Source organism: Sus scrofa, chromosome 13 (genome assembly GCF_054392235.1).
Source record: "Sus scrofa isolate SSC_HxYL_T2T_F1_AM1 chromosome 13, Sscrofa_HxYL_maternal_Yorkshire_Landrace_v2.0, whole genome shotgun sequence".
Classification (NCBI taxonomy): domain Eukaryota; kingdom Metazoa; phylum Chordata; class Mammalia; order Artiodactyla; family Suidae; genus Sus; species Sus scrofa.
This window is the reverse complement of record NC_139395.1, coordinates 80911323-80924400: the sequence shown is the minus strand read 5'-3', so window position 1 is coordinate 80924400 and position 13078 is coordinate 80911323. Positions and strand designations below refer to the sequence as shown.

The 13078-nt window shown below is 47.2% G+C and overlaps 2 protein-coding genes across 13 annotated transcripts in view; one reads left to right on the top strand and one right to left on the bottom strand.

Annotated features, from left to right (window-relative positions):
* The window catches only part of IL17RE (interleukin 17 receptor E), a 45503-nt gene that overhangs the window by 24516 nt on the left and 7909 nt on the right, over positions 1 to 13078 (bottom strand). For 8 of the 9 annotated variants that reach the window (XM_084989407.1, XM_084989409.1, XM_084989412.1 and 5 more), the window contains exon 3: positions 9887 to 10069. The gene's annotated coding sequence lies outside the window, so the exon portion shown is untranslated. Of the gene's footprint in view, positions 1 to 9886; positions 10070 to 13078 lie in introns of those variants that run through there. The other variant, XM_084989404.1, reaches the window with a different exon arrangement.
* On the top strand, positions 4705 to 12978 carry CIDEC (cell death inducing DFFA like effector c). 4 transcript variants are annotated; one of them, XM_005669744.4, is made up of 6 exons: positions 4705 to 4847; positions 6300 to 6377; positions 7262 to 7415; positions 9899 to 10057; positions 10141 to 10328; positions 12259 to 12978. In XM_005669744.4, exons 2-6 carry the CDS (start codon positions 6325 to 6327, stop codon positions 12419 to 12421), a joined length of 717 nt encoding a protein of 238 aa, XP_005669801.2. In that variant the 5' UTR covers positions 4705 to 4847; positions 6300 to 6324; the 3' UTR covers positions 12422 to 12978.

The window sequence follows — 13078 nt, the reverse complement described above, 5'->3', positions numbered from 1 at the left end:
ATGTGTTTGAGTCATTTAGATTTCCTTTCCCTGAACTATGTTCCTATTCTTTGTTTTGTCTTTTTGTCTTTTTAGAGCCGAACCTGTGGCTTATGGAGGTTCCCAGGCTAGGAGTCAAATCAGAGCTGTAGCCACTGGCGTACACCACAGTTTATGGCAACGCCAGATCCTTAACCCACTGAGTGAGGCCAGGGATCGAACCTGCAACCTCATGGTTCCTAGTTGGATTTGTTTCCGCTGTGCCATGATGGGAACTCCCATATTCTTTGTTGTTTGTGTACTGCATTGCTGGTCTTGTTTTGTTTTTTGTTTTAAATGGCTGCACTCAGGCTAGGGATTGAATACCCCTACACCACAGCTGCGGCAACACCAGATCCTTAACCCACTGCACTGGGCCAGGGATCCAACCTGAGCCACCTCAGAGACAGCATTGGATATTTAACCCACTGTGCCACAGTGGGAACTCCCAGAAAAGTTTTTTAAATGTGGTTGAATATACAGTCTTTTCTTTTTTGGCTTCTCAATTTTTATTCATAACTAGAGTCCTTCTCTACTCCAAGGTATCTCAAATGATTTTATGCATTTTGGCATTTGATGATCATGCTCAGACATCTGAGCTCCTCAAAGAGAGGTGTAAGAACCAAGTTACTAGCCCATGTGTCTGGCACAGGGTAAAAGCTCAACATGATTGCTGGATATATACATTCCAAGTGAGCCCAAACCATCCTCTTCTCCTAAGCACTGTGAAGAATCCTCAGGTTGACAGAACCATCCTCGACACTCCCCAATCCTACCACAGACACTCTCTGGCTTTAGCTTGTACTTATCTCTGTCTTTTCTGTGTGTGATTTCCATGATGTTCGTCAGGGCCAGACTGCTTCTGAGTCATCACTGGCTTATCATGAGACACTTAAGCACAGTTGGATGCTCAATAAATGTTTGAGGCATGAATGTCCACGGGAGGGGTCCCAACCCTTTCCCCAGAACTTCCTCCCTGAAGCTTTTCTCCCTGCTTTTGGTTTGCCTTAGAGTTTATTGATTTGTGTTCTTGTCACTTCACCCTTCTCCTTCCCTCTTCAAATTATTGCAGTGATGTTTCCTTTGCCTTTGAACACCCCCACCCACCCAGGACTTTCAAAAGACTGGCTTCCAGGCCTAGGCGTAAAGCTGTAGTATCAATGTTTCTGTGTCCCCGCCTCCCCACCTTTCCCCCACCATTTGTGTGTTGAAAGCTAATCCCCAGTGTGATGGTATTTGAAGGCAGGATTTGGGGAAAGTGGAATTAGTGTCCTTATAAAAAAGATTCCTTTGCCCATTCTACGATGTGAGGACACCAAGAGAGGACTGCTGCCTGTGAACCAGGCAGAGGGTCTTCACCAGGCACCAAATATATCCACACCTTGATTTTGGACTTATCATGCTCAAGAACTATAAGAAGTAAATTTCTGCTGTTTATAAGCCACCAGTTTATGATATTCTGTATAGCAGCCCAAACAGACTAAGACACTCCAGGTCTTCAAAAGACTGAATTCTTACCAGTCAAGTTTAGCTGAAAGCTCTTCTCTCAGGCCTTTCCTACAGGCCAATCTAGCTCTCCAGCCATTTGCTATCATATCATCTTGTGTTGTTTCCTCCCCAGAACATCATCATCTGAAATTACCCTGGTTATTTGCATATCTGTTCATAGTCTCAGTTTCCCCCCTCCTCCAGGAATGTCAGCTCCTTGGACCGTGGGACAAGGCTGTCTTGTTTCCCACTATATTCTCAGCCCCTAGGAAGGTTGGCACACAGTAAGTGCCTAATCAGTATCTGCTGACTGAAGGAATGATGTTGCCTGGGAGCTCTTCTAGGGAGGGATTTATTTATTTTTTAATTTTTTGTTTTTCGTCTTTTGAGGGCCACATCTGCGGCATATGGAGGTTCCCAGGCCAGGGGTCTAATCGGAGCTGTGGCCTCTGGCCTACACCACAGCCACAGCAACGTGGGATCTGAGCTGAGTCTGTGACCTACACCACAGCTCACGGCAATGCCAGATCCTTGACCCACTGAGCAAGGCCAGGGATCGAACCCAAAACCTCATGGTTTCTAGTCGGGTTCGTTAACCACTGAGCCACAAAGGGAACTCCTAGATATAAGTATTTATTGAGCCTGAAGGATACACTAAGCTCTATAGCAAGAACCTTTCATGATTATCTCATTTAATCTTCATGACAACCCATGTAGGAGCTATTTTAATCCCCATTTGTCAGATCTAACTGAAGCTTAGATGAATTATATCACACAGCTAGTGCTAGACTGCTGGTTTTCAAAATGGAGTCCCTAAGGGGCCACAAGCTTCAGCATCACCTAGGAACCTGTTAGAAACATACTTTCTAGGAGTTCCCGTCGTGGCGCAGTGGTTAACGAATCTGACTAGGAACCATGAGGTTGCGGGTCCGATCCCTGCCCTTGCTCAGTGGGTTAATGATCCGGCATTGCCGTGAGCTGTGGTGTAGGTTGCAGACGTGGCTCAGATCTGGCGTTGCTGTGGCTCTGGCGTAGGCTGGCGGCTACAGCTCCAATTTGACCCCTAGCCTGGGTACCTCCATATGCTGCGGGAGCGGCCCAAAGAAATAGCAAAAAGACAAAAAAAAAAAAAAAAAAAAGAAAGAAACATACTTTCTAGAGTTCCCATTGTGGCTTATTGGGTTAAGAACCTGACTAGTATCGATGAGGATGCAGGTTCAATCCCTGGCCTTGCTCAGTAGCTTAAGGATCCAGCATTGCCGTGAGCTGTGGTGCAGGCTGAAGATGCAGCTCACATCTCAAGTTGCTGTAGCTGTGGAATAGGCCGGCAACCACAGCTCCAATTCAGTGCCTAGCCTGGGAACTTCCATATGCCGAAGGTGTGACTGTAAAAGCAAAAAAAAAAAAAAAAAAAAAAAAAAAAGAAAAGAAAAGAAAAAAGAAATTTTCTCAGCCCCCTAGACATACTAAGTTAGAAACACTGGTGGAGTCCAGAAATCTGATTTTATTTTCTTTTTGCCTCTACTCACGGCATACAGAAATTCCTGGGCTTTTTTTTTTTTGTCTTTTGAGGGCTGCACCCGCTTCCAGGGAAAAGACCTGCACCATAGCAGTGACATGAGCCACAACAGTGACAACACCAGATCCTTAACCTACTGCGCCACCAGGAAACTCCCCCAAAATCTGATTTTTTTAACAAGCCCTCCATGTGATTCTGATGCACTAGTGTGAAAAACTCTATGCTCAAAGAAATATGAGCTTGAACTTAAAAAAAAAAGCACAGCTTTATTGAGATATAATCATATACCATATCTACTCAAGTATACAATCCAATTGCTTTTTGGCATATTTGCAGGGTTGTACAATCTCCAAATAAATTTGGTGCAGTCACCAAAATAGATTGTGATTAGATTAACAGATCATAACACTTTCTTGTCTCCCCTAAAAGAAATCCCATACCCACTAGTAGGCCCCATTCCCCTTCTACTCCTAGCCCCAGCTCTAAACAACCACTAATTTATTTTTTGTCGTTAGAGTTTTGCCTGTTCTGGACATTTCATACAAATGGAATCATACAAACATGCATGTGATCTTTTGTGACTGGCTTCTTTCATTTTGCGTAATGTTTTCAACGTTCATCCATGCACTATAAAAGCATATACCCCCTTTATTTACAAGTAGTATTTCATTTATGGATATACCACATTTTTTATCCATTCATCAATTGATGAACATTTGGGTTGCTTCTACATTTTGCCTATAATAAATAACACTATGAACATTTGTGTATAAATTTTTGTGTAGACATAGACTTTAATTTCCCTTGGAGACATATATAACCCAAAATATTATGTACACGCCAAATTGATGGCTCATAGATCTTACACTCTTTTTTTTGCTGCACTCACAGCGTGTGGAAGGTCCTGGATCAGGGATAAAACCCACACCACAGCTGCGGCCTACGCCACAGCTGCAGTAATGATGGATCGTTAACCCACTACTCCCCAAGGGAACTTCCAGATCTTACACTCTTAACCACTATACATTTCAGCTAGTCCAATTATTATGATTAAATTCTATGCTATTGTTAAAATTTACATTATCAGGCGTTCCCATCATGGCTCAGTGGTAAAGAACCCAACTAGGATCCATGAGGACGAAGGTCCAATCCCTGGCCTCGCTCAGTGGGTTAAGGATCCAGCATTGCCATGAGCTGTGGTGTAGGTCACAGACACCACTTGCATCTGGTGTTGCTGTGGCTGTGACTGTGACGCAGGCCAGCAGCTACAGCTCCAATTTGACCCCTAGCCTGGGAATTTCCAAATGATGCAGGTGCGGCCCTAAAAAGACCAAAAAAATTATATTATCAATAAAACCAATATTTGTTTCTACAAGTGTCTCTGTTCCAAAGCCCTTTGCTTTTATTATTATAAATGCTTATCTCAATCCTTTAAGACAGAAACCATTATCCCTGTTGTACAGGTGAAAGAAACTGGGGCTCAGGGAGGTGAAGGCAACTTGCCTACACTCAAACAGCTAACACAGGTAGAGCTGAGACCACAGCCCACATCTGCCTATTTCTTGTGCCCTCTGTGCTCAATACCATGTCCTGGGACATACCCTGCCCCAAAGGTTTCAAAACATGCCTCCACCCTTCCTGTCTGGCTTCTTCTGGAAGTCAGGCTGGCTTGAAATCCCAAGGGCAAGAGCTGCACACTTACTGCCTGTGCTCCTTCCCAGCTGGGGCTGAGGGCCACGGGAGGGGCAACTCTGGAAATAAAGTGGAAGGAGGGCTGGGCTGAGCCGGGAAGTGTTGAAAATCTGGGAGGCTGAGAGTGGAGGTAAGGAGTTTTTATTCTGGTTACATTTTTTTTGTTTAGCGGTTTGGTTTGTTTGTTTGGATTCCTGAAGAAAAGGTAAGGTGGTGCTTGGAGGAGTTTTGCTCTCCAGAATGAGGAGTGAGGCTGAAGCAAGATGGGCTGGACTGGGGAGGCCGCATTGTCAGAAGGAAAGACTGGGGAAAGGGCTGGGTTCCATGCACGCCTGGAGCCCCCTGCTCTGTGCCAGGCTCTGTCTGTGCCGGGGCTGGGAAAGAGAGCACCTCAGGGCAAGAAACCCGGAGAGGAAGGGGGCTATCGCAGAAGCAGACAGCAAGGCACACGTGACTAGGAAGGAGGAACAGCAAGATGAAGGGGGAATTCTGTGCTCCAGCTCAGAAGGCTTTCTGAACTGCAAACGTTTAGCTCTGGGCCAGAGGAAGGCACTGCAGGTGGAGGGAGCTGCTTGCACAAGGGCTTGGAGCTGGATAGTGCATGCTCAAGAGGTAACAGGTCAGCTCAGGACTATAAGCTAGAGCTGTGCTGTCCAGCATGGTTGCCAGTTGCCGTGAGCCACAGTGGTTAAGTAAAGTTAACAATAAAATTAAAAACCCAGGAGTTCCAGACGTGGCTCAACAGAAACAAATCTGACTAGCATCCATGAGGACGCAGGTTTGATCCCTAGCCTCGCTCAGCAGGTTAAGGATCTGGCCTTGTTGTGAGCTGTGGTGTAGGTGGAAGACTCGGCTTGGAACCCAAGTTGCTATGCCTGTGGTGTAGGGCAACAGTGGTAGTAGCTCCAATTCACCTCCTAGCCTGGGAACCTCCATATGCTGCAGGTGTGGCCCTAAAAAGACAAGAAAAGAGAAGAAAAGAAAAAATTAAAAATCCAGCTCCTCAGTTGTGCTTAGCCACACTTCAGGTGCTTGAAAGCCACATGGGTGAGCAGCTCCGGTATAGGAGAGAACCGATAGAGAAGGGTCCATCATGGCACAAAGTCCCTTTGGGTAGTGGGAGGGGTTCAGACTGCTCAAGGCCCCACTGGAGAGAGCAGGCTTAGACTGGGCTGCCTGGCCTGGAAGGTCTCTGGACGACAGGTGAGGGAAGGTTCTCAGCTGTGTGAGGTGGTGTGACTCGCCTCCTGCCAGCATAAAGTGGACTCTGCCCCGGGGACAGGAACTAACCATGCAGGGCCTCTTCAGTTCCTACCTGGGATCCCTAATCAGTGTGACCAGAGCCAGGGACAGAGAAACATGGAGTGAGTGGTGCTGGGAAGGGAAGACCAGCCGCTGAGGGGTCCCCAGAGTGGTGACAACAGCAAGCATGGGGTTGGACAGGAGAAGGGCTAGGGGAAGGGTGTGTGAGTTGGGAGAGAGACCAGAGCGGAGGCTTGCTGGATGGGGGTGGGGTTGTACTATGTCAAAACACAAGACCCTCCCATCCCACCTTAGTGAGCCACTTCTACTTCCTTTCCAGGCCCAACGCTGTCCAGCTGACGAGGATGGAATACGCCATGAAGTCTCTCAGCCTTCTCTACCCCAGGTCCCTCTCCAGGTGAGCAGCACCAAGGGTAGAAGGGAAGGGGAGTTACCCGTGAGCTGGGGGACAGAACTTCTCAAACTTCAGTGGGCACATAAGTCACCTGGTTCGAATTCAGATGCTGATTCTGGAGGTCTGGAGTGGGACCTGAGATTATGCCCTTCCCACAACCCCCGGGGGTTATAAATGCTGCTACCCCTTCTCACCAAGCCCCCATACCACAAATGGAGTAGAAAGAGGCAGATACTGCTTGGTGCTTTCTTTCTTGAATGATCTCATTTAAACCTCGCCACAACTTTGGGAAGCAAGAATTATCATGCCAAGCTAATAGAAGGGGAAACTGAGGCTGAGGTGGGGGAGGGGTGCTCTCAATTACTTAAATGGGTAGAGGAGCCAGGATTTGCACTTGGATCTGCCTGACTCCAAAACCTAGGTCCCTTCCATTCCTTTGGTTCTACACTGTGTATCTGAGTTCAGAACTGTCTTATATTGAGCTCAGCTTTGCCACTTCATCTCACGTTATGGTGAGAAGGATGAGGCCAAGAGAGGAAAGCAGTAATTGGGCCAATGCAGGTGGTCCTCTTTCACACTCTACTTGTCATGGTCTGAGATCCAGGAGTGATGGGGCTTCATTAGATATATACAATCTCCCAGACCTACTCAGTAAGAATCTGCACTTTAACAAGATCCCCAGGGGACTTATACATGTCTGCTAAAGTTTAAGATGCACTCATCTAGTAGGCTTTTGAGGAAGACTATGTAGAGCAGGTTTGGTGGGTAGAAGAGGAGGAGGAATAGGATGTGCTCAGCCTAGAGAGCTGGGGGAGTGAGTTACCTGTTGTGGGGTGAGGGCTGGGCAGCAGCAGACAGCTCATTCTGATGCTCTAAACCACTCCCAGGTATGCAGCAGTAAGCACCTCGGTGGTGACACAGCAGCTGCTGTCGGAGCCCAGCCTGGAGGCCCCCAGGACCCGGCCCTGCAAAGTAAGCACCGCTGACCGGAGTGTGCGGAAGGGCATCATGGCATGCGGGCTTGAGGACCTCCTCCTCAAGGTAGGCACCGGCCTGCCAGAGCACAGTCCACCTTGGGGACCTTGGCTGAGAACTGGCCCACAGCTGCCTCTGGCGTCTGGGTCAGGAGCTGGGGGTTTGGCAGGGATGGGGTTCATGGCTTAGATAGTGAAAAGATTTCCTTTCTGATGGCAGCTGCAGTGGGTTGATAGTACCAGCCTGGAGTGCTAAGGGTCTGGGGGAGGGGGAGGGCAGTACATTACTGTCTGATACTCGCAATAGGTCAGTGGTATTTCTGGAGCATATTTTTCTTACTGGAGGGGGCCTTTAGGTTCCCCTTTTTTTTTTTTTTTTTGGTCTTTTTAGGGCTGCACCTTTAGCATATGGAGGTTCCCAGGCTAGGGGTCCAATTGGAGCTGTAGCTACTGGACTATGCCACAGCCACAGCAACGCGGGATCCGAGCCCATCACAGCTCTCGGCAACACTGGATCCTTAACCCACTGAGTGAGGCCAGGGACCAAACCCTCGTCCTCATGGATGCTAGTTGAGTTTGTTAACTGCTGAACCATGACAGAAACTCCTAGGTTCTCTTTTACAGGAGTACTTAAACTTGTAGAAGTGCCTGGAAGTAGGGAAATCAGCGAGATTTTAGAATGCCCATCCCTTCAGCTGGGGCAGTTTTCCTACAATCTGTCCTAAGTTAGCCTTCCACGCAAAGCTTTGTTAATAGCCGTAGAAGACTTTTGAGGAAAGTGATCAAGTAAGCTTCTGGAGGAGGACACAGAGCTCTTGTGGATGATAGTAACACTGAGCAAGAAGGACACCCTTCCCCATTTCCATGCTCCCCCTCCACTGGGCAGGGAGTAACTCTTCCCGCTGCCCCACCTACAGGGCATCTCATCTAGTCCTTATCTAATCCTGCTTGGTATTAGTCCTGTGCTTCACTGCCCCTGCAGTTTATCAGCTCCAGGAGGGAGGATCCCTGCTTATCTGTAAGCCCAACATCATTAGTCACTAGGGAAATGCAAATCAAAATCACGTCATACTTTCATTTTAGAATGGCTAAAAACCATGTAACTGCTTTAGGAAAGAGTTTGGTAATTCCCTAAAAAGTTAAACACAGTGTTAATATATGACTCAGCAATTCCACTCCTAGGTATCTAGGAAAATGGAAAAGATACATCACACAAAAGTTTGTAGATGAATGTGAATAACAGCATTATTCATAACACTCAAAAAATAGAACCAGAAGTTGTCTCATGGTACAGCGGGTTAAGATTCATCATTGTCACCACAGCAGCTCAGGTTGCTGCTGTGACACAGGTTGGATCCCTGGCTCAGTTCTTGCACATGCCATGGGCATGGCCAAAAAAAAAAAAAAAAGAAAGAAAGAAAGAAAGAAAAGAAAAGAAAAACAAACAACCCACCCATATGTCCATTAACTGTAAAACATGGTATAATTAAGAGTTCCCTGGTGGCCTAGCAGGTTAAAGATCCAATGTCGTCACTGCTGTGGCACAGGTGCAATCCCTGGTTTGGTAACTCCTGCATTCTGCAGGCATGGCCTCCAAAAATTTGATGTACATGTATATATACATACACACATACATACAATAGAATATTATTCAACCACAAAAAGTAATTAATTATGCTACAACATAGGTGCACATTGAAAACTTGCTAAGTGAAAGAAGCTGGTCTAAAAAGACCTCATATTGTATGACTCCATGTATATGAAATGTCCAAAATAGGAAAATCCATAGAGACAGACAGCAGAGGAGATTTCCAAGAGTTAGGAAATGAGAAGTGACTGCTAAAAGGTACTAGATTTCTCTTTGGGGTAAAAATGGCGTTTAAAACATTTTAAAATTAGATAGGGGTGGTAGCTGTACAACTTTGTGAATACACTAAAAAACACTGGATTGTATACTTTAAAAGTGTGACTTCCGGAGTTCCCGTCGTGGCGCAGTGGTTAACGAATCCGACTAGGAACCATGAGGTTGCGGGTTCGGTCCCTGCCCTTGCTCAGTGGGTTAACGATCCGGCGTTGCCGTGAGCTGTGGTGTAGGTTGCAGACGTGGCTCGGATCCCACGTTGCTGTGGCTCTGGCGTAGGCCGGTGGCTACAGCTCCGATTCAACCCCTAGCCTGGGAACCTCCATATGCCACGGGAGCGGCCCAAGAAATAGCAACAACAACAAAAAGACAAAAAAAAAAAAAAAGTGTGACTTCCATGGCATGTGAATTATATGTCAATAAAACATTACATATGTGACTCCCATTATATTTTTATTGGACAGCACTATTCTAGAATATTAACCATGAAGCCAGATATCAAGGGATACCACAATATAGGTTCTTTGGATGGTGATCCCACAGGAAGAGCCCTGGGCTCCAGTCCCATCCCATAAATCCTGGCCCACTTGCTCTTTCTCTGTCAGCTGGGGTGGTGTCATGCAGGTCTCCCCAACACCAGCTCTGTGGCTACAAGTGATGGCAGAAGCATCACTTACCTTATCCTCTAGGTCCAGGACAGTCTGATGCTGGCAGACAAGCCTTTCTTTCTGGTGCTGGAGGAAGATGGCACAACTGTAGAGACAGAAGAGTATTTCCAATCCCTGGCAGATGACACCGTGTTCATGGTTCTTCATAAGGGGCAGAAATGGCAGCCCCCATCACAGCAGGTGAAATCCCACCTGTGGGACAGAATACTGGGAGCTTAAGAGAAATCCTTGAGGGATACTAACAATATGCTTGTCTTACACAGGGCACTAGGTACCAACTCTCCCTCTCCCATAAGCCTGCCAAGAAGATCGATGTGGCCCGTGTAACCTTCAACCTGTACAAGGTGAACCCACAGGACTTCATTGGTTGCCTGAACATGAAGGCGACTCTCTACGGTGCCTACTCCCTTTCCTACGATCTGCGCTGCTTTGGGGCCAAACGTGTCATGAAGTAAGTGAGTTGGGGTTAAGTGGGGGCAGGGTTTGGGCACAGCAATGAGAGCAGCCCTATCTTCTCACGTGCACCTCAGCCTTCTCAGGACCTGGGACTGGTGTTGATGCTAACAAAACATGGCAGTTAGCATCTTCTAGGACTTTATGGCTAAAATTCGTGTTTCAGTTTATAGGAGTGTGTGTCAAAGGTGTACATATACTCCTGATGGTGGAACCTGAATACATTTAGCTTTCCTAATTACCTCCCACTATAGCAACTAATTATACTAATTATTTTTCACCTAAAATAGTAAGTTTTCCTAAGTAGTCTTAAAATCAACTTTGAAAAAGTGAGCAAAAATTTTATTGAACTCAATGAGAGAACCAGCAAGAAGTTACGGTCAGTTCAAAATCCCACCCATGTATATAGAGCCATCAAGAAGGAGATATGGCATTCCTGTTGTGGCACATCGGAAGTGAATCCGACTAGGAACCATGAGGTTGCGGGTTTGATTCCCCTGGCCTTGCTTAGTGTGTTAAGAATCCGGCGTTGCCGTGAGCTGTGGTGTAGGTTGCAGATGCGGCTCGGATCCTGCGTTGCTGTGGCTCAGGCGTAGGCCGGCAGCTACAGCTCCGATTAGACCCCTAGCCTGGGAACCTCCATATGCCACAGGAGCGACCCAAGAAATGGCAAAAAGACAAAAAAAAAAAAAAGAAAGAATTTGGTTAAAGTTATCAAGCATTCAAGCAGCTATTACTGACCACATGTTTCCCCTGCTCTTCAACATATCAGGCCCAGTGTTAAGGGATTTATGTTATTTCAACCTCCTAACCCTGTGTAGGATCAAAATGGTATAATCTCATTTTACAGATGACGATGCTGAAGCTCAGAACTATACCAGTATGCCAAGGTTCACAAAGCTAAAGAAACTGGATTAGAACTCAGGCCTGGGTGACTGGAGCTCTGTTCTCAGGACACTGCAGCACCAGACATGGAGATCATCATGTCTGAAAATCAGCTAGACCATGGATGACTCGGAAAGGCCTCAGAGTCTAGAACAGAGGTGGTGAAGGGCACGGTCATGTGATATAGATCAACTTGGCTGGTCCAAAAGAGTATTAGAAGAGTTCCCATCATGGCTCAGTGGTTAACGAATCCGACTAGGAACCATGAGGTTGCAGGTTCGGTCCCTGCCCTTGCTCAGTGGGTTAAGGATCCCGTGCTGCTGTGAGCTGTGGTGTAGGTCGCAGACGTGGCTTGGATCCCGCGTTGCTGTGGCTTTGGCGTAGGCTGGCGGCTCCAGCTCCAATTAGACCCCTAGCCTGGGAACCCCCATATGCCACGGGAGCGGCCCTAGAAAAGGCAAAAAAACAAACAAACAAAAAAAACCCAAAAAATACAAAATAGTATTAGAAAAATAAAAAGCCTTATTGGGAGTTCCCAATGTGGCTCAGTGGTTAACGAATCTGACTATGAACCATGAGGTTGCGGGTTCGATCCCTGGCCTTGCTCAGTGGGTTAAGGATCCGGCATTGCAGTGAGCTGTGGTGTAGGTCAAAGATGCAGCTCGGATCCTGCGTTGCTGTGGCTCTGGCGTAGGCTGGCGGCTACAGCTCCGATTCAGCCCTTAGCCTGGGAACCTCCATATGCTGCGGGAGCAGCCCAAAAAATGGCAAAAAGACAAAAAAAAAAAAAAGGAAAAAAGAAAAATAAAAAGCCTTATTAAATGAGCTTGAGCTTTGCATGAGAACAGGGAAGCTGCTGACATCTCAATTAAGGCATGATGGTAGGTAACGGCAGACCCTTAGGGAAGGCAGCATCTGTTCTGTTTGCACATCACCCTACAGTTTAGAAAATCTAGAAGAGAACATGTGGGAGCAGACACTTAGTGGGTGCAGGATGGGGTTTTCAAAGTGTTTTGACCTTCTTGCCTTCTCATTCCACCCAGAGAAGTTCTTCGCTGGGCCATCTTTGGCATGCAAGCCTCAGGCCACGTGCTGCTTGGCACCTCCTGTTACCTGCAGCGGCTCCTGGATACCACTGAGGGGGAACAACCCACCAAGGGCAAAGACCCATCCCTCATCCCGACCTGTCTGAAGATACTGCAGTGAAAGAATAGCCAAGGACTAGAGTTGGCATCCCATGCTCAGCTGGTAGCACCCACAAGACTGGCAGCTAGAGAGCTTCTCACCATCCCACACCCCCTGACCCCCACAGGACCATGAATGAGGAAGCAAGGGGAAGGGCTGGAAATCTGGGCTGGGTTGGCCAAAGGAAAACTGAGGGTTCTTGGCCTGGTCTGTCTCCTTCCTGCCTAGGTAGCATAGCAGACCAAGATTGTTCACCAGCAAGCCAGCCCTCAGCATGAAGGCTGCCCCTCAGTATGAAGGCTGCCCCTCAGCACAAAGGCTGCCCCTCAGTACGAAGGCTGCCCCTCAGCACAAAGGCTGCCCCTCAGTACGAAGGCTGCCCCTCAGCACAAAGGCTGCCCCTCAGTACGAAGGCTGTCCCTCAGCATGAAGGCTGCCCCTCAGCAGCCCACCTTCACATGCTGCACTTGCATTACACGGCCTACCTCCTGGCCTCCCATCCCAAAGGCTCCTGAGTGAATTGCCAATCCACTAGGGTATGCTATTAAAGAGTTCATAATAAATTACTTATGCTGATACGTCTTTGCTTCTCTTCTTTGCCAGATGGGGTTCTATCTAGACAATTGCTAAGCTCTAACAGAAGAGAGAACTCTATTGTCAAACCATTTTCCATAATGT

Excerpts from the sequence above, each read along its gene's own strand:
- CIDEC (XM_005669744.4), top strand. The coding sequence starts at position 6,325 with ATGGAATACGCCATGAAGTCTCTCAGCCTTCTCTACCCCAGGTCCCTC. Across the intron at positions 6,378-7,261 it reads TACCCCAGGTCCCTCTCCAG|GTATGCAGCAGTAAGCACCT; the intron begins GTGAGCAGCACC and ends AACCACTCCCAG. Across the intron at positions 7,416-9,898 it reads TTGAGGACCTCCTCCTCAAG|GTCCAGGACAGTCTGATGCT; the intron begins GTAGGCACCGGC and ends CTTATCCTCTAG.